The sequence below is a fragment of the Artemia franciscana genome, chromosome 15 (genome assembly GCF_032884065.1).
Source record: "Artemia franciscana chromosome 15, ASM3288406v1, whole genome shotgun sequence".
Taxonomy (NCBI): domain Eukaryota; kingdom Metazoa; phylum Arthropoda; class Branchiopoda; order Anostraca; family Artemiidae; genus Artemia; species Artemia franciscana.
In genome coordinates this window covers 12,904,429-12,924,700 of record NC_088877.1, presented here as the reverse complement: position 1 = coordinate 12,924,700, position 20,272 = coordinate 12,904,429, and the positions used below count along the sequence as shown (strand labels likewise).

At 34.5% G+C, this 20,272-nt stretch overlaps 1 protein-coding gene across 4 annotated transcripts in view; it reads right to left on the bottom strand.

The window, feature by feature from the left end:
- The window catches only part of LOC136036068 (MFS-type transporter SLC18B1-like), a 60,467-nt gene extending 40,745 nt beyond the window's left edge, over nt 1–19,722 (bottom strand). Inside the window, exons 1-4 of one of the 4 annotated variants that reach the window (XM_065718026.1) lie at nt 19,620–19,722; nt 15,389–15,857; nt 14,348–14,517; nt 6,229–6,415 (exon numbers count right to left, since the gene is read on the bottom strand). In XM_065718026.1, the coding sequence (XP_065574098.1) occupies nt 6,229–6,415; nt 14,348–14,517; nt 15,389–15,848 (817 nt within the window). In that variant the 5' untranslated portion in view covers nt 15,849–15,857; nt 19,620–19,722. Of the gene's footprint in view, nt 1–6,228; nt 6,416–14,347; nt 14,518–15,388; nt 15,858–19,486 lie in introns of all 4 variants that reach the window. The other 3 variants (XM_065718024.1, XM_065718027.1, XM_065718028.1) reach the window with 3 other exon arrangements.
- Nucleotides 19,723–20,272: the final 550 nt, after the last annotated feature.

Genomic DNA, 20,272 nt, shown 5'->3' with positions numbered 1-20,272 from the left:
GATATTTATCAACAATAGACGTGCTTTCAATAGCCCCTATGGTAAGCTTTCCTTTTATTGCTAGTCCTGCCCTATTTATACTGATAGGATGGGGAGTAGCCCCTTTACCCCCGTTTTTTTGCATACCACAGCCTCTTTTAGAGTACACAATAGCAGGCATATTTTTAACTTTCTGCCAAGCAGCAACTATTCTGAGATTTTTGTTAATGACGCTTCCTAGGGCTATAATTAATTAATCAAAAGAAAATCAGCTGATGATTTCTTCAACATTAGGTTTTATCATTGAACTACCAATTAGTTTAGGAATTTTAACAATACCCAATCAAGCAGTGTATTTATTTTGTATTAGAGACCCTAAGACTTTAGGCAAGTCTCGGAAGCTCCGCCTTCCCCAACTATTTGCTATGGTTCCCATATGATATGCATTTTATTAAATATTGCAATATTCGGTAACAATAGAGCTAAAGTGTTTGCAACCCAAATTGCGGTGAACAGGCATAAGAATTTGGTGAATGCTGAATTGAATGCTGTTATGTTAGCCGCTTTTTCTCTCGTCCTTTTCTTTCGTCTAATTTGGCAGATACCAGAGGATGAATTCTTCGGTACATTTGAGGCGAGAATTTTGTTTAATTTATTTAATGCTTTCGACCTTCTTCTCAGTTTTCTGCCTTTTATATATTTTCTGTTTGGAAGCAAAGTTGTGCGTAAAGAGCTTACGAAAATGCTTTTCAATCAACCTAATGCGCCAATGCCTTAAGGATAAATTAATATACTGACATATTCAGCCTTAAAGACGTATCTTAGTAAGCCCAGCGAGATACCAGGGAGCCCTCGTTCATTTTTTTTTTAATTTACCATAGCATAAAAATACGTCTCCTTCAACATTTTCTATTACTCTTTGGGAAAGATGGTTTTCTGTTAAAAGGGTATCTCAAGAAACATTCTCGGAACTTATGTAACACTCGAGGACTTTTATCGCGAACACGAGACAATACCCGATTTTCACGGTGACAATTAACTTCGGCTTGGTGGAAAACTACATTATAGCTATATTTTAATTACATATTTAGTTGGTATTTTGGTTAGATTAGGTTAGTTTAGGCTATGTGTTTAATATAATGAGCTCTGGGCAGCCCCCTTCCATAATTCATTCATAATTTTGTTACTGAAGTATTGTATTTTCATAATATTTTGTTTTATTTCATTAGCATAAACAAAACTTCACTTCTCGAGTGTGTGTTATATAATTCATAAGTAGCATATTCTCTTGCAATGAGAAATTTCGAGATACAATCTAAGTAAATTTCTCACAAAAATCTTTTTTCAATGAAGTTTTTGTATATGTTCAGATTTTGATACATTTTAATTTTGCTAAGCCTGTCTAGCTGCTAGGCGGTGTGGTCTGTTATGTATTTCCGCTTCTTTAGATATTTAGGTGTGTTTAACCATTTAGTTTGTTATGTATGTGTACCTGTTTAGGTGTGTGTCTAATTGCTTAGTTCGTCATGTATGTCTACCTGTTTAGTCGATTAAGTGTGTCTACTCCTTTAGCTAGTAGAATGGTGCTATTCATTAGTTACAGTGTTCAACACCACCACCCCCCAACCCGAACAGAACCTCGATACGGCCCTGCTGTCGACTTTTTTTTAGTAGAAAGAGATTCTAACTGATTGTTCCATTTTTCTTTAATCATTTCCGATTTTTCAATCGTGTAGGCCCTTATTTTAATGGCATTACAAAGATTTCAAACAATACATCATTCTAGAGCAAAATCTTGTCGACTGGTACAACATTTTTTATCACGGTCAGAGCTGTTCCAAGGATAGGTGGCGTCTGGGGAAAAATTAGTTACAGTGCCCCCTCCCAACTCAAGAACAAGCGAAAAAGTAAAATTAAAGCAGAAATTAAATCAAATTGGACCATTCTACAGCCGAAGCATCCCCCCCAAGCCACGAAACGTGCTGCAACTGTCCCAGTCCCCATTCCCCTAGGAATGACTCTGACCAGAGTGTCCAAATTCGCCATAAGGGTGGTAAGCTTTATGATATTTGGTCTCAATCTATGTTTCAGCCTTAGTGGATCCTTATCATATACAAAAGTATCTGACAGCCAATAAAATTTGTGTCCAGTGGTACCTATACATACGAAAATGCTTTCTCATGAACAGAGATTGCTAATATAATTATGCACACGAAGATTTTGACAATTGTTCAAAATTCAGATGTCTTTTTGCAAAGGTCCCTGAACTGGTAAAAATAGTATTAGGTATTAATACATACTAAAGATCAGTGCCATCAGTTCACAGAAATTAGTACGGAGCAAAAATGTGTTCTTTTCAAAATTTAAGGGTGAGGGGCCATTTTGTTGTTTTTTCCAATGAAAATACCAAGAAAAGCCATTTTTCAATGAATATATCGGAAAGAAAGATTTCCAGAATCAAGGAAGAGGGCAAACAACTTGAGAGAAAAATACCCCCCTCCAATCGACACGATTGTTACAGATATTACCAGAAAATACATTGCTGGTGAACTTTTCAAACATTTTTGTCCAAGTCCGTCTTTTTAAATTATCGAATCTACAGCAAATAAAAAGCGGATTAGAGCTATGGCATTCCCTAGCAAGATTCGTTGATATGAAGTATTTATATAAATGGCTAGCATAAACAAAAATACTTAGTTATCTGTCCTAAAAGATTTAACCAAGACTAAAAGGAGTAAAATAAAAACTTAAAAAAAAACTTTAAAAAAAACTTGAAAACTTAAATAAATTAAATGCCAAAAAGCTATTAATAGCCTATACTATAAATTAAGTATTTATTCCTAATACCCTGGACAATTGGAATTGTCCAAGACAAATTGAAAACGTGGGACCAACTTTATAAAGAAAAATGTTCTTGAATAAATTAATAATTTATTTTATTTTAATTTAAATTAATTATTCATAATTTGAATTGATTGATTTATTTAATTTTGTAAAATAAGTATTTGCAGTTCCGTTAAAATTGTAAATTTCGAATTTTAGGCCTACTGATTTCTCAAAAAAAAAATTAAATTCAACAACCACAATATATATATATATATATATATATATATATATATATATATATATATATATATATATATATATATATATATATATATATATATATATATATAGTTATATTGTTAGCGAAATACATTATTTAATTTTTTCTTATCTTTTATTAATTTTTACAATTAGTACTTAATTCTGCTAGGTTGCACTGGTGCAGGCAGCACCTTGTCTGGTTTTATAATTCCCTTTTATTTTATTTAATAAATTTAAAGTTTTCCAATGAATTGGAAAAATTTTATTGTAAGAATTTTCTCTTGCTAGAATTTTATTCCAATGAACTAAGTATCGATAAGCTCATTCAAAATGAATTTCAGTATGTTATACGTTGTTAGACCAGTTAAAAATTATAGATTTTTTTTCTCAATAGGCGAAAGGGTTTATTTCCATTTTTAATTGAGTTCAGATATTTACAAATATGCTATACGACTCAACTTATTCTTTTTAATATATTGACGACTTTAATTTTGGAAGTGACAAATTGGTTATTAGTAACAAATAAAAAAACAAAAAAACAAGTAGATCTGAACTCTTTTAACATGAGCTTTTAGCCGTGATGTTTACCCGAAAAAAAGAAAGATTTAATATAGATTCAAATACATTTTAGCTTTAAACTGACAGATTAAAGTTATTACACTACTGTAATATTCAATTACTTAGATTTTAATGAAAGGGTTTTATCTATACAAAATTTTTCGAAAATAAACACAATCTTCTGTTTTGAATCTCCTTTCCTGGATTATAAAATATATCTAACTAGGCTCCAGGCCGTGACTAGGAGAGAGTTCATGCCTGCCCCACTCCACACATTCTGTCACAAAAATATGAAAAAAAACGATCAACTACACAAAATACAGCCAAGACTAACCTGCAAGAACAGGCTAGGCAGGCTATTTCACGTACACTACTTTTCTAAACCTTGAAATAATCCTCTGGCCTAATTCGCGCACAAATTTTTGCACGGGCTCAAATCCTTTAAATCTATACGCAGTTTCAGAGATGATTATCTTTTTAGCAAATAAATTACACTCCTTCATTTTCCTTTAACTTGGTAGTTCCATCAGAATAAGCCATGACCATTAGGTAATTCAAATAGTTAGAACTACTAATGGGCCTAGAAGATACTTTTCCCAGCCGAGGAGCAATTACAATCATGAGCTTAAATTGGCACTGTTCATAAGCAGATAAGTGCTAAAAGAACTCAAGTACAAAGCTTTTATAATACCTTGGATAATAATCCATTTTTCTATTTTACTAATAGCATCGTTAAAATGGTTCAATTATTAATAAATTAATAAACCGAGATGGCGATTTGGTATATTTTTTAAAAATCATGCTAGAATGAAGACTTTTCGCTTTCCTTCTAATATAGAAATTATAATTAGAATATTACAAAAAAGCCTATATTTTCACCCAATGAGTGGAACACGAATGAAAGTGTGTTTCATTTGATATGTTTTAGTGAAATATCGACAGATTTAAAAATTACACCTTTGGGTGTGTGAAATGTGATGCGAAGTGAATGTTACTGCAAATGATTGAGTGGCAAGTGTAGTCGGGAGTGAATTTTCTGAAGCTCCTGGGCGGCTGAGATGGATAATTAGAGTAAATAGGAAATGCGTTGAAAATTGGGCATAAAGCTATGCTTTACTTAAATACAACTATATTGTTAAGATGTCACTATAGCTTTTTTGGTAGCTTTCCGCAGAACAGTCCCATAGAATTTTGTATCATATTGGCCCCAATCCTTTCTCATATACAGTGCATCCTCGCATACACATAGAGAAAAAAATCCCACCTTCCTCCGCGATCGGTACAGATGACACCTAGATTGACAAGGCCAAACGAATTGACAAGCCCAGAAGCAATTTTTTGAAATTTCAACCCAATACTCTACAAAAATCGTTTAACCCCCTCCTCTCCTACCTCAAAAGTCACTCCTGTATGCGTCCATGCACACACACATATATGACAATAATATATATATATATATATATATATATATATATATATATATATATATATATATATATATATATTGAATGTAAGTATAAACTATCACACACATCGTAAAGGAAATAGAATTGAGAAAAAAGATGTGTTGCTGGTTTTTATCCCATTGTTGCAGTTCAGTGGTATAATAAAAAAACACTTGTTGCACTTTCAGATGTCCCTGATCCTTGTCATAATTCAGTTAGTCAGCTTGATTTTAAGAAATCATATCAAGATTTAGTGGTCTTTATTTAAGACATTCGTTCTTTTATCTTTAATGAATTTGCTTAGAAGTAGTAGTAGTAGTAGTAGTAGCAGTAGTAGCAGTAGTAGTAGTAGTAGTAGTAGTAGTAGTAGTAGTAGTAGTAGTAGTAGTAGTAGTAGTAGTAGTAGTAGTAGTAGTAGTAGTAGTAGCAGTAGTAGTAGTAGTAGTAGTAGACAGCTTTAATAGCAAAAACTTGACAGCTATGGCTGATTTGTGTTTCTTTACAACATATTCAAAATCAAACTACACTTGTAAATATAAATCAAACTATAAACATTGACTCTTATTGTACATTTTGACAAAAACCGGGACGAAAGAATTATCGGTTTGTTCTTGCTTTAACGGGAACTGACTTATCTTGCTTTCTCGTTCTTGATGGTAGAGGTTGATCAGATAGAATGTCTCGGTGCTGAGATTTAGAAAGCAAAAACTTTCCGAAACTCATTAATTACATCAAGAGCGGAAGGTTAAGATGGTTGAAATTTTATACCCCAAGAGCAGTTTTTGTTTGTTAGCATAGCTCTTTGGCTTTTATTTGTAATAAATATCTACATCTATATATATATATATATATATATATATATATATATATATATATATATATATATATATATATATATATATATATATATATATATATATATATATATATATATATATATATATATATATATATATATATATATATATATATATATATATATATATATATATATATATATATATATATATATATATATATATATATATATATATATATATATATATATATATATATATATATATATATATATATATATATATATATATATATATATCTGTTTGGGTTCTCAGCATCTTATTCTTCTATACGTCAGATAAAAATAGAGTTTAATTTATACCTAAAAAGAAGAAGAAAGCAATACCTCCATTCAAAGAGGGGAGCAAACAGCAGCCAATGGGAATAGATATGAGAATACATCCTCCAAGAACAAGGAATGGCAATTCGTAGCCACCAACAGAGTAGAGAAGTCCACCAATTGCAGGCCCAACTGAATATCCCAAGCCGATGAATGTCTCAAGAAAACCCTAAAGAAAAAGAAAACTTCAGTAATTAAGGCTAGTTGCCCAAAAGTAGGAATTCCTAACTAGAAGTACCCTCATTACCTGGGGTTGCAAGAAAGTACTTCTGGGGGTAATTATAGAAGGATTATATGAAGGACATGTATGCATTTATTTAATATGATACATATGGTGCATGAGAAAAACTCTTAAGAACTATTCAAAACGACGATCGCACTACAATTGAAAAGGATACTGAAAAAATTCAAGCTTTCAAAGGGATACTGAAAACTTTCACTTTTTGCACTAGCCATCAAAACACATCTTCAAGAAAAAAGGATTTTTCCTCGTATTAATAAAGATATTCATAGCCAAAAAGGCCGTGCAAAACTAGTTTTGTTCCTTCCTTGAAAAGCTAACATTTTTCTAGATTACGTATGTGCATAAAAGGGATCTGAGTGTTTCCTTTAACAGTAACAAACTACCTCAATTTTGCGCTTTTTCTAAATTAGTGTCAAAAGAAAACACGGAAATTTTCCACCAGTTAACTTCATTATAATTATCTAAAACACGATATAATATCAAATATGTCACATTTATGTGCATGTCGAAATATAATAAAAACAAACAGCAAGTTATGCACGAAAACACACTTATAGGCAACACATATCAAACTCGTATATAGTGAGACACACATAGTGAAACTCACTTATAGGCAACACACATGTAGAGAGAAAAAAAGCCCCATTTTAATATAAGATATATCCACTGGGAAAGCAACACAGTAACCAAACATTTCCACAAGTGCAAACAATTCAACACAAAAATACAAAGTCCAGCTCCTAAAGACAAAAAAAATATTATTATCAAATTTTTCCCATTAAGTTTAATTTAGGAACAGCGAACACATGTATTACAAGTATGTGATACAAAGAGAGAGAAATCAAGAGAAAGAACAAGCGCTGTGAGCGCTATAAATAGCTGACCCTTGTCATCCCAGTTTTAGCTTTTTTGTGCTGTTTTTTTCAAGTTTCCTGTAGTGATGGTGTAAGTGACGAAGACTTAGTGTTCCTGACCTTACTTAGTGATATTTTCATACAAATTAAATATGAGAAGATATCTTTATTTGAGCTTTATTCACCTTGCTAGGTAATGGCGCCATCTATATGCAACATCCATACATTAACCTAGATGGTGCTCGTGGTGTAGACCATCTGGAAAGTTTAGTCGTATAAATGTGTAAGATCAAAATCAAACACCCTAAAAAATTCATATACTGCTGAATGCAGTTGCTCACAGACTAGTAATTGGTGTGATGACCAACTAAGCAGGTATCAGCAGTTTAATGAAAACGCTCATTAAAATTAGACCCTATCCATTTTCACCACTAGCGCCATCCACCTTCATCCATTTAAACGGACTTGGACTGCTGAAGGCTCCGCCAGGACGCATTACTCTGTACGGACAGAAAAGAAGAAGGCGGCGTGGGAAAAAAACTGGAATATGAGTTAAAACTAGACAAAGAGAGCACCCCAGTAAAGCGATTGAGACAATTGTCTCTGCCAGAACACCAAATTACCGACAACAAAAAGACAGGTTCTACATAGAAGTAAAAATTTCGAACCAGAAACCTCTACCCTCCCTCTCAAGATATGACGCAGACCCACGCCCTGAAAGCTCTAGGCTACCCCAATCAACTCTGTCTCCCGTCGCATACAATGCAAAGAAGCGTTTTCCCACATTCCTGCTTTGTAACGCACGTTCTCTTTGCAATAAGATAGATGAGATCGATGTAGTATTACGGCAGAACATTGTTTCTGTCGCAGCCATAACAGAAACTTAGAACCTGACTGAAGTGACAGGAAAACTCACCGGTTATGCCCTATATCTCAGAACAAGACAAGCTCTTGGTGACCAGGGACTAGGCGGTGGAGTAGCCCTTTACGTACGTGAAGATATCCCAATGAAGGAGCTACGTGAACTCGAAAGAACTGAACATGAGGCTGTGTGGGTTTGGTGCAAACCATCAGCCATGCCACGTGTTTACTCATGCATCATCTTTGCTTCAATCTACTACCCTGAAAGTGCTAAAAACCGCTGTGATCTTGTCACATACCTCCAAAAGACTGTCGACCACCTTCGTGCTTTTTATGGAAACCCTGCTATTGTTCTAACTGGGGACTTTAACCAATCCAAGAAAAGCTGGCTAGCATCATGCCTTTCCCTCAAGCAGGTTGTACATTTCCCAACACATGAATCCGGCAGAATACTTGATTTAATCCTGACCAACTGTGAGACATATTACCAAACCCCTGAATCCCTTGGGCCACTTGCCTGTTCTGATCATAACGTTGTGCACTGGTCAGCTGCCGCTTCAATATCCAAGCTTAAAATTAAGCGTGTCAAGTACCGTCCGCTTACTGATTCAGCAATTTGCACGTATGGTCGATGGATAGCTACTTACCCTTTTCCAGAAGTCTATGGAGACGAAAGCCTCGATAAAAAATGCCAACTGTTCAACGAAGTTCTCCATGCCAAATACCTCGAGTTTTTTCCTGAAAAGACTTTCACTAGATGTGAAAGTGATAAACCCTGTATAACCCCCAAATCAAGAAACTAAGCCGAAAAAAGTGCAAGCTTTTCCAAGAAGGAGATTTGCAAAATGCGAAAAAATTGTGAAATCACATTACCTCTCTCACGAGAAGTGCGAAGAAAGATTAAGGGCGTGAGAAATTTTCGGACAGTCTTAGGCACACTAATCCCAGGAAATGGCACAGAGCGGTCAAGTAAATCACTGGCAAGTCCATTCATAATAGCATAAAAATGAGCCACCCTGACGGAACTTACAAAACTGCTGATGAGGTTAATCAATATTTCACCCGCATCTGGACCTCACCCCACACTTCTTTCCTTCTTCCACACAAGCCCAGAAGTCTGAAATACTGGACTCCTGCGCAGATGAAGGTGAAGTTGTTTTCGATGAGATGACAACCTATAAGACCCTGATGAAGGTGAAAGTAAACTGTTCAGCTTATTCAGACGAACTTCCACCCAAGTTGATTCAAGAATACGCCCCTTTCATTGCGAAACCACTCTCAGTGCTGATATACCTTTGCTTTCGTATAGGGATCTTTCCAGCAGTTTGGAAGAAAGCTTACGTTATAATAATTCCGAAGGTTACCAACCCTAAGAGCTGTGACGAACTTCGACCTATTTCGCAAACACCATGCCTGGCAAAAGTGGCCGAGACCTTTATCATGAGGGTCTTACTTGATCAAATCAAGGGATCTATCGACCAGAGACAATACGGCGGACTGAAAGACTGTAATACCTCAGTGTACCTAGTGCGGATGTACGATAGTCTCCTCAAGTGGGTCAAAAAAGGTCACAGTTTTGTAGATCTTGGTGCCATAGATTTCCGAAAGGAATTTGATTTAATCAATCACATTGTAGCTGCCCTTAATCTCAAGCTAATGGGGGCTAAGAAAAAGACTCTTACGCTGGTGTTGGACTTTCTCAGACACAGGATGCATCGTGTGTTTGCTCTCTACGAAGGTGATAGTAATTCCGAATGGTCCTCATCCACCTATGGAGCCCCTCAGGGCACTAAGCTTGCAGCTATTGTATTCTTGTCTGTAATAAACTTCCTCATAGCTGACTATGACGACCGCTACAAGTTCGTGGATGAACTGTCATTTATCCTGAAATATTTAGTACAAAACGGAGATGTGACACCACAATTCAGTTCAAATTTTTTCAGTGTTTTCACAAAAGAGTGCGTGGAGCTAAATCTTGAGATTAATGTGAACAAGTCGAAGATAGTGCGCTTTAACCCGCTAAAAAGTGATGTTATGGAGCCAAATGTTCCATTCCTTCTATCAAACAGTATCTAGATCCTTGGAGTTACTTTCTCCAATGACTTCAGCTTTGCCGCACATATTGAAAACGTGGTTAAAGGTATGCGTAGGTTCAGTGCAAACACAGAGAGTATTAAGTATACATACATAGCGTATGTCCGCCCCATTCTGGAATATGCGTGCCCTAATTGGATGCCCTCAGCACTTAGAACAGTGCATCTTTGTCAGGAGCTTGAATTAGTTCAGAAGCGAGCGGTATCGATCATCTTGGGCCGCCGTGACATCCCCTACGAAAAGGCTCTGGAAGTGCTAGGACTGCTATCACTCCAAAACCGGTACGAAACTCTGATAATGAGTTTTGGAAAGTTCTTGCTTTCTAAATCTCAGCACCGTGACATTCTACCTGATCAGCCTCTACCATCAAGAACGAGAAAGCAAGATAAGTTAGTTCCTGTTAAAGCAAGAACAAACCGATATGGTAATTCTTTCGTCCCGGTTTTCGTCAAAATGTATAATAAGAGTTAATATTTATAGTTTGATTTATATTTACAAGTGTAGTTTGATTTTGTATATGTTGTAAAGAAACACAAATCAGCGATAGCTGTCAAGTTTTTGCTATTGAACATGTCTACTACCACAACTACTACAAAACACAGGGTCTTAGGCCAGTAGAAAGAAAAGAAACGACACCAACCAGAGAAAAGGGACAAAATCAAAAACAAAGATAAAACAATCAAATCAATATACAGAAAATATACAAATAGCGTAGAGAAAATACATTCTGTGAGATGCATTTATGAACACACAAAAGCAACTGGGCTTTAGATATTTTATTACAAATTAAATTTTTTTAAACCGAGATTTTTCAACTGGAAGTAAGGAGCAACTTTAAAACTTAAAACAAATAGAAACTATTCCATATAAGAGGGGAGCTGACACTTTTTTGAGTCTCACTCTTGACACTAAACTCTTAAAGTTATTTAAAAACACATATCATCCAATGCCCTTGGGATTAAACAGTCTTTCTTAAAGAATTGTGACAAAAAGCCAAACTTTAGCGTCAAGAGGGAGGGCTGAGGAAGAGCAGTCCCCCTTTTATAAGGAATAATTTATGTTCCTTTTAAGCTTTATATTGCCCCTTATTTCCAGCTGAAAAAAACTTCTTAAAGAATTGTGACAAAAAGTCAAACATTAGCGTCAAGAGAGAGGGCCAAGGAAGAGGCAGTCTCCCTTAAATAAGGAATAATTTCTGTTCGTTTTAAGCTTTATATTGCTCCTTTTTTCCAGTTTCAAAAATTTAGTTTTTAATTTAATTTTTAACAGTTTTTCAAATAATGCCAGAAAATTCCCCTTCCCCTCCCCTGTGTAAAATGCACCTTGAAAATTACCCCGAAAACTTTCATCTCGACAGAGAATTGTCTCCGTGGAGAACAACCACGCAGAAAATTTTCGTATATTTCCCATAACAAGTACTGCATGTGGACAATGGGGAACACAATCTTCCTTGCCAACACAATCTAAAAAATATCAAACAGTTCGTGGTAACGAACTGTAGTAAGGAGCGACCCGGCTCAATAGTAACCAAAACTCTAAAAAATGGAATTTTGATACCAATAGCTACATCAAAAGAATCGCATTTTAATGCTGGTTTTAAATATATAAGTTTCATCAAGTTTAGTCTTACCCATCAAAAGTTACGAGCCTGAGAAAATTTGCGCTATTTTAGAAAATAGGGGGAAACGCCCCCTAAAAGTCATAGAATCTTAACGAAAATCACACCATCAGATTCAGCGTATCAGAGAACCCTACTGTAGAAGTTTCGAGCTCCTATCTACAAAAATGTGGAATTTTGCATTTTTTGCCAGAAGGCAGATCACGGATGCGTGTTTATTTGTTTTTTTGTTTTTTTGTTTTTTTTCCCCAGGGGTGATCGTATCGACCCAGTTGTCCTAGAATGTTGCAAGAGGGCTCATTCTAACGGAAATAAAAAGTTCTAGTGCCCTTTTTAAGTGACCAAAAAAATTGGAGGGCACCTAGGCCCCCTCCCACGCTAATTATTTTCCCAAAGTCAACGGATCAAAATTCTGAGATAGCCATTTTATTCAGCGTAGTCGAAAAACCTTATAACTATGTCTTTGGGGACGACTTACTCCCCCACAGTCCCCGTGGGAGGGGCAACAAGTTACAAACTTTGACCCGTGCTTACATATAGTAATGGTTATTGGGAAGTATACAGGCGTTTTCAGGAGGATTTTTTTGGTTTGGGGGAGGGGTTGAGAAGAGGGGATATGCTGGGGGAACTTTCCTTCGAGAATTTGTAATGGGAGAAGAAAATTTCCATGAAGGGAGAGCAGGATTTACTAGCATTATTTAAAAAAAAAACAATTAAAAAATAAAAGTGAAAAAGCTTTTTCAGCTGGAAGTAAGGAACAGCAATAAAACTTAAAACAAACAGAAATTATTACCCATATGAGGGGCTCACCTCCTTCTAATACCTCGCTCTTTACGCTAAAGTATTTTCGGTAATTTCAACTACTTATTCTACGGCTTTTGTGATTCAGGGGGTCATTCTTAATGAATTGGGATAAAATTTAAGCTTTAGTGTAAAGAGCGAGGTACTGACGATGGGGCGAATCCCCTCATATATGTAATAAAAACATGAGAATACAAAAGTTCTTTACGTAAGCTAATTTATAAGTTACGTAAATCTTTTACCAATAAAAAGATTCGTAAAAAATTAAAAGTTCTAGTTGCCTTTTTAATTAACCAAAAAATCGGGGGGCAACTAGGCTTCGTCCCCCGCTCTTTTTTTCTCAAAATCATTCGATCAAAATTATGAGAAAGCCATTGAGCCGAAAAAAAAATATGCAAATTTCGTTTTGATTATTCCTCTGCGGAGAGCCAAAATCAAAACATGCATTGATTCAAAAACGTTCAGAAATTAAATAAAAAAAACAAGTTTTTTCAACTGAAAGTAAGGAGTGACATCAAAACTTAAAACGCACAGAAATTACTTCGTATATGAAAGAGGCTGCTTCCTCATCAACACCCCGCTCTTTACGCTAAAGTTTTTTACTGTTTTAGAAAGAAGAATTGAGAGAAAGAGTCTAACTTTAGCGTAAAGAGCGGGGCGTTGATGAGGAAGCAGCCTCTTTCATATACGAAGTAATTTCTGTGCGTTTTAAGTTTTGATGTCACTCCTTACTTTCAGTTGAAAAAACTTGTTTTTTTTTATTTAATTCTCAAATAAAAACCGCAAGGAAGTTAAACTAACAGTAATATTTTTACCAAGATTTTTTCGTGTGTATATGTGGGGGGGATATTTGGGGAGGGGGTAACTTTCGCGTTTTTGACTGCCTTCTGATGTTCCACTTACATTAAAAAAAAAACTTGCGAATATACATGAGAATATAATTGTGCTCTAGCAATAAATGAGTGTACTACAGGTAAATCTTAACACCATCATTTTATCTTGCAAAAATAGCAAATAGTCACTGAAAAATTAGAAAAAAAAAAATAAAAAAACTGGGAGAAATCTTAAAAAACGCAACATTTTAAAGTGCTGAGTTAGAGTTTGTCTCAGCATATTTATGCATACATGGGCAAACGCCTTTTCCAACTTATAAATTAAAAAAATAATCAACAGCCAGAAACAATATTTCTCCCTTTTCAATGAATATATTCTTCGCCTCACAACTACACTCTACTTGCCTTGAAACGCAAGCCTTGACTAACTACTGGCTACCTTACCAGGTACAGAGTACCAAGTAAGTTGCTACATACCTTACCATTGTAACTATAATATCTGTGTTCTACACTTTAAAATAGTAAAAGTATTTTTAAATTTAGTCTGGCTTTGATTAATACTAGACCAGCAACTAAACCAGCATGATGTGACTGTTTGCAGTGGCAAATTGGTAATTGTTGGTCAATTTGTCTTTGGACAAATGACATGACAAATGGACAATTTGTCTTTGGACCATGTTTGCTTTTTTGAAAACATATCCCCATTATCATTTAAAGTCTACTTAGCAAACTAGATAGAGATGGAAAAGAATACTTGCCATAACTGAACTTACCATGACCTCGAAAAGAGACTTACCATAACTGAACTGACATGGTTAGGAAATAAGTCTGAAATGAAGGTACAGCTGGCAGTTGAAAAGCAAGCAGCACCAAACGCTTCAAGTCCTCTTATAGCATAGCTCAATATTGTAAATGAGTACAAGTCTTCTACTTTAACAAGTTGCCCAAATAGGATACTACAGGAGCCTAAAATAGAAAGAGCTAATTCAAAGAATGTCTTAAAATTTACAGGCGTCAGGAAAGTTGTAAAAATTACCCAGAAAGTTGAGCTTTAACTTGTTAGTACAATATTAGAAAGGACTAAAAGGTAAAGAGAAAAAATACTTACATGTTTTGCTTAAAGTGTTACTTTTTATTTAAACATATGATAAGCAGTTCAGTTTGATAATTTGCTTCAAAGAATCTCAAAGCCTACAAAGAGTAAATTATGAGTTTCTGCAGAAAAACTGATTCAGCAAAATAAATACAAACAAAAAAAGGAATTGTGATTCTCTGCTTGCTATACTTAGTAGCAGAGGCTTTAACTGAAGGAGGAGAGTTTATACCCCTTCCCCTTCTTTAAAAAACTAACTTTTTTTTAGGTATTTCTATTGAAAAGTGCCTTTTCTGGTGTTTTAATTGAATAGACTAAAAAAAAACTCAAATTTGTGGCCTCCTCCCAAGATATTGAAAAAATGATTTTTGCCCCCCCTCCCTCCTTAAATTGCCTCGAATTGATACCCCTGCTTGGTAGCTTGCACCTTCAATCCTTGCAAATGATATTTGCTTTGCTAGGGTGATGCTCAGTCCTTTGAAGCTTATATGATATCATCCAAGTCAATTTTTCTCACTGATTTTCAGGAGGATTTCTTCAATTCACAATCCTTCTCATTGCTATAATATTATATATTATAACTATATATATATATATATATATATATATATATATATATATATATATATATATATATATATATATATATATATATATATATATATATACATATTCTTTTATTGAATAGAAAAGATATAATAATTCGTTGAAAACTTATAGAAAACAAGGATCAAAACAGTTTACCTGCAATAAATAACCCAATCAAAAACGTGAATTTAGCTCCAATAGTTGGGATGACTTTCCCAACAAAGGGTGACACAATAAAAACCACCATGGCAAAGAAGCTAAAAACAAATCCAGAATTGGTTATGCTCATTCCTTTTTTCAATGCTTCCTGGGGAAAGAATGGAGCAATAACTGACATATTTGAAAATGCAAAAAAGTTACAAAAGCACAAAACCAATAATGCAGTCTTTTGCTTTCTAGTTGTATGTCTGAACACTGAAAATTTTGAGGGAATAAGTCTAAGCTCATCATGTATTTTCTGATAGTCCTCTTCTGTCACTTCTTCTCTCACTGAAGACAAATCAGCTTCTGATAAAGACCTTGCAGGAGTTTTTTCCAGAGAAGCTGGGACCAGCATTCTATTGGCTTTAAGGCTTCCATAGCCACTGGTTGCAAATCTACCACTTTGATCTAACATCACAAATTCCTAGAACAATGAATACATTCAAAATCAAGAAGTAAAAGAAGAATTATTAAGATGAACTCCTGTGGTGGCTCAGTGGATTTGACCTTAGCTTGGTAATACGGGACCCAGAGATCAAATCAAGCTGCAGGAATGCACTGCAGGGCTGACGCAGGGACCTTAGTAGTCAAGAAGCGTCGTTAATTCTTAAATTAAATTAAATATTAAGATGACATTAATACAGAGCTGACTTTAACAGGTAAATAGGCAGGAATGAAACCTAAAAACTTTTGCAATTCTTTGTTAGTTTTCTGTATTTTTCATAAATTGCCTTTTTTTTCTTTTATTCCCTATTACAACCCCTTTCCCCTAACCAAGATAAATTCTTGTTGGCATAACTGAGGCATGGTCTACCAAAATCAAAGTTAATTAAATTACCTTGTGACTTACAGAAAAAGCAGGCTATCTTTGCATATCACCATTTAAAGATGTTCTCTAAATTTATTTTAGTTCTGGCCACCTCCTTAGTGCCTAATGCCTAGACTATTTATTAGCACCTAGATAACAGCTAATTAAAATATTTACTTCAAATGAATCAGTTTGGAATTAGCTCCCTGGAGCTGCTGTCTCAACATGGAAATCCTTCAGATCACCTTTTGCAAGTTTATACATCTTTTATATGGTCTTGCCTTGAATACTGTTCCCCCATTTGGCATTATGGCCTAAATAAGGAGCAGTCAAACGCAATTGAGAGAATTCAATTTCGGGCATTATTGGTAATTTCAAGAGTGCCCAAATTTCCATACTGTGCCCTCCTTGAGCAGTTTGGCTTAGATTCCCTTGCTAGCCTTTGACAAAAACTATTGCTTGCTTTTGTTACAGGGGCGTTGAAGAGCCCATCCCAACGGTTCAAACTGTCCCCTGGTTTCAAACCACATCAAGAAAGACCCTCAAGAGCAGTGGCAGAAGTTGTACCCCGCATACAGCCAATCAATGTTTCTCGAAACAGATATTTGAAAAGCTTTGTTCCCTCATTTGTGAAGTTTTTAATGGTACTGTTAGTAAGCAAGAATCGCTACAGCTTTAGTTTGTTACTTATATTATATTTTGACTAGTCAGTTATTGTGTACTGACTTTAAGTGGACAACTGGATTATATGTGAATAATGTTAAGTTTTATTTTTTGGGTCAACTTGAGAAGCTATAAAACTAAATTAAAAATTCTGTTTGTGTCAGGATTAAAAATTGCTGAAAATGTTTCTCCAACATGCAAATAGCAACCAATACTATGGATTCTCATAGAAAAATACTGAAAAGATATACAATATTATTTTTCCATGAAAAAGACTATGTCAATTAAAAACGAACAGAAATTAACTAAAAAAAGAAATTAACTAAAAAAAACTTTTTCCTAATGCAAGAGCAGTCAGACATAATTGAGAGAGTTCAATTTTGGGCATGTCCTCCTTGAAGAGTTTGGCCTAGATTCCCTTGCTGGCCATCAACAAAAACTGTCACTTGCTTTTGATACAGGGGTGTTGAACAGCACATCCCATCAATTCATACTGCCCCCTGATTTCAAACCACATCAAGAAAGACCAGCAAGAGTAGTGGCAGAAGCTGTACCTTGTATACAGCCAATCAATGTGTCTCAAAACAGATATTTGAAAAGCTTTGTTTCCTTGTTTGTAAAGTTTTTTAATGTTACTGCTAGTAAGCAAGAATAGATACAGCTTTAGTTCATTAGTTATATTATATTTTACTGATTTTAAGTGGATGTACTGATTATAGCATACTGATTTTAGGTGGACAATTGGATTTATTTTAAATTATCTCATAAGTGTTGACTATGGATTGTACATGTATTTGTGTTTTGATGACTAGAACAAAAATATTTGGCTTGTCTGCTGTGTTGGTTTGTTAGTTATATTTTATTATGTTTTGACTAGTCAGTTATTGTGTACTGATTTTAAATGGATGACTAGAATTATTTTAAATTTTTTTGTAAGTTTTGACATAGATTTTATTTATATTTATATTTTGACAGCTAAATGAACATTCAGCTTGTCTGCTGCCCATTTTAAAAATAAATTGAATTGAATCAGAGCAAAACTAGATTGTAAACACCCAAAATCCCATAACATTCAATAAAAACTGATAATTGGTTGCCATGTTTCAAAATGGTGGTACCAATACAAAAGTTGTAATCAATAATCCTATGGTGGTGCAGTAGCATTGATCTGAGCTTGGTAATACAGGTCCAGGGTTTGAACCTACTGCAGACCCTTAATAGCAACATACTGCAGGGCCAATGCAAGGAACCTAGTAGTCAAAAAGCATCATTAATCAAATACAGTTGTCCTCAATGTACATTTTGTTCAAAACTAGTCTTAAAAGAATCACACAAAACATGAAATGAATTCATACACGTTTCTGTAATAGATCAAATTAGAATCTACCAGTATAAATGTTTTGCAATTTAAAGACTTAAAATATCCTTTGAGACTTCATTTTTATGTTCCATAGCTTAGTGTATACTCTATGATTTACAAAATTGGTAAAATTCTAGTTAATTGACTTCTTGCTATCTCAGAAAGGGTTTAGGTTATGAACATGAAATATTCAGGGATGGGTCTGCAGGCTAACGTATGTCCTAGGAAGGTATTTTAAAATACCTATCTCCACCCCTTCTCCCTCTAGATGGCCATGAAATTTGCCTAAATGATGGGTCTATACCTATAGAAATTTTGACAAAACAACATTTTACCTTAATCTTCAGTTACCAGTTGCTTTTTCTCTGCCTTTAGTTCTGAACATGCACTTCCTGTTATTTGAATAGAATTTTGAGCCATATCAATGTTTTTTTTCAGAATTTAGGAAATGTATTTGCATATCTTTAAAACCTCATAAAATGGAACTGAGCAAAGTTATGAAGCTGAAAACAATTTAGTTGTACTTCAATTAAGCAGAACATCTATTTTGCAAGGTTTCACTTTTATAACACACATATTTTTAAAGGTCATTAAATGTCAGGGCCCCTTCAGAGGGAGAAGGAGTGGAGGGTACCTGCTTCAAAATACCTTCTCAGGACATACTTTAATCTGTAGATTTATCCCTGAAAGTTTCATTTTCCTAACCTAAACTCTTTCTGAGATAGCAAAGAAGTCAATTAACTAGAATTTTACCACAAAATCTGGGATTTCTAATTTGAATACTGTAATTTGTGTTGGAATACACTTATGATGATGCCCCAACTTGAAAGTACCAAATTGTTTATAACAGCTCAATCTTGCATTCTAATATTGTTGTACAGCATATATACATAGTAGCATATATGCTATATTGGTATATAGCCAGTGGTATTGTTTAGGGGGGAGGCAGTTGCCCCCCTAATAATTTGGATAAAAAATTTTATGTAGCTTTAAAATTAGTACTTGTTTTAAGTTCTGATTTTTCTTTACCTTGAGCAGACTTTTTTTTATTTAATCCACCATCAATTTTAATATAAAAAACATGAAAAACAGGGGTCCATTACTCTTCCTAAAATGTTCCACATTAAAATGTGTACAAATATACCACCTTCAAAACCTAATCACCAAGTAAATAAGCAATCCTATATAATGACAAAATTTCAAAAAGTATTTTCAGAATTACCCCTGAACTAGCCTACCACTGATTCAGGATAGGACTGGAACTTGTCAGGATTCTAATCCCCACTGTATAAGCAGGGTTACAAATTCTGAGCTAATTAAAACGTCCCAACTTATTTTAGAAATGTAGTCTTTACAGTCAGATTTGAAAAACAAACAGTAGGCTAAGCTACTTCATGTAGATTTTCCGGCTATACAACACCGCATTCGTTGGATTTGAAATATTTGCGTTCTATATTAAGATTATCGTCTTTCGTTTTCAGCCGATCCTTATGAGCCATAAAAACAATAAAATAAAAAAGCAATTTTTTTCAGATGAAAGTAAAGAGCATCGATAAAACTTAAAACCAACAGAAATTCTCTTTCAATTGATATGGGCTACCATCCCCTCCACATCCCACTCTTTGTGCTACAAATCACCCCAAGCTTTTGTGAAAGTGTTTTGGAAAAACCCAAACAACCATACTATAAACTGCTAAGATAGTAACTTTGTTTGAACTCTCATTACTTTAACTTTAAGGTGCACAAAACTTATGATGAGCTGGGTGAGCACGGAAGACTAAATTATTTCTAAACTTGAACAGACAAAGGCAGTCATAAGAAAATAAAATTCTGTGGAAAGGTTAGTGAAATGAGAGGTTAAAAAATAAATGTAATGACGCATTCCTGGCAGAAAAAAGTTAGAACAAGGAATAAAATCAAATAAGAAAAAGAGTAAAAAGATCTTATTCTAGATTTAAATTATCAGCCTAGCTAACAATAATTGATGGCAAACCTCGAATTTAATGGC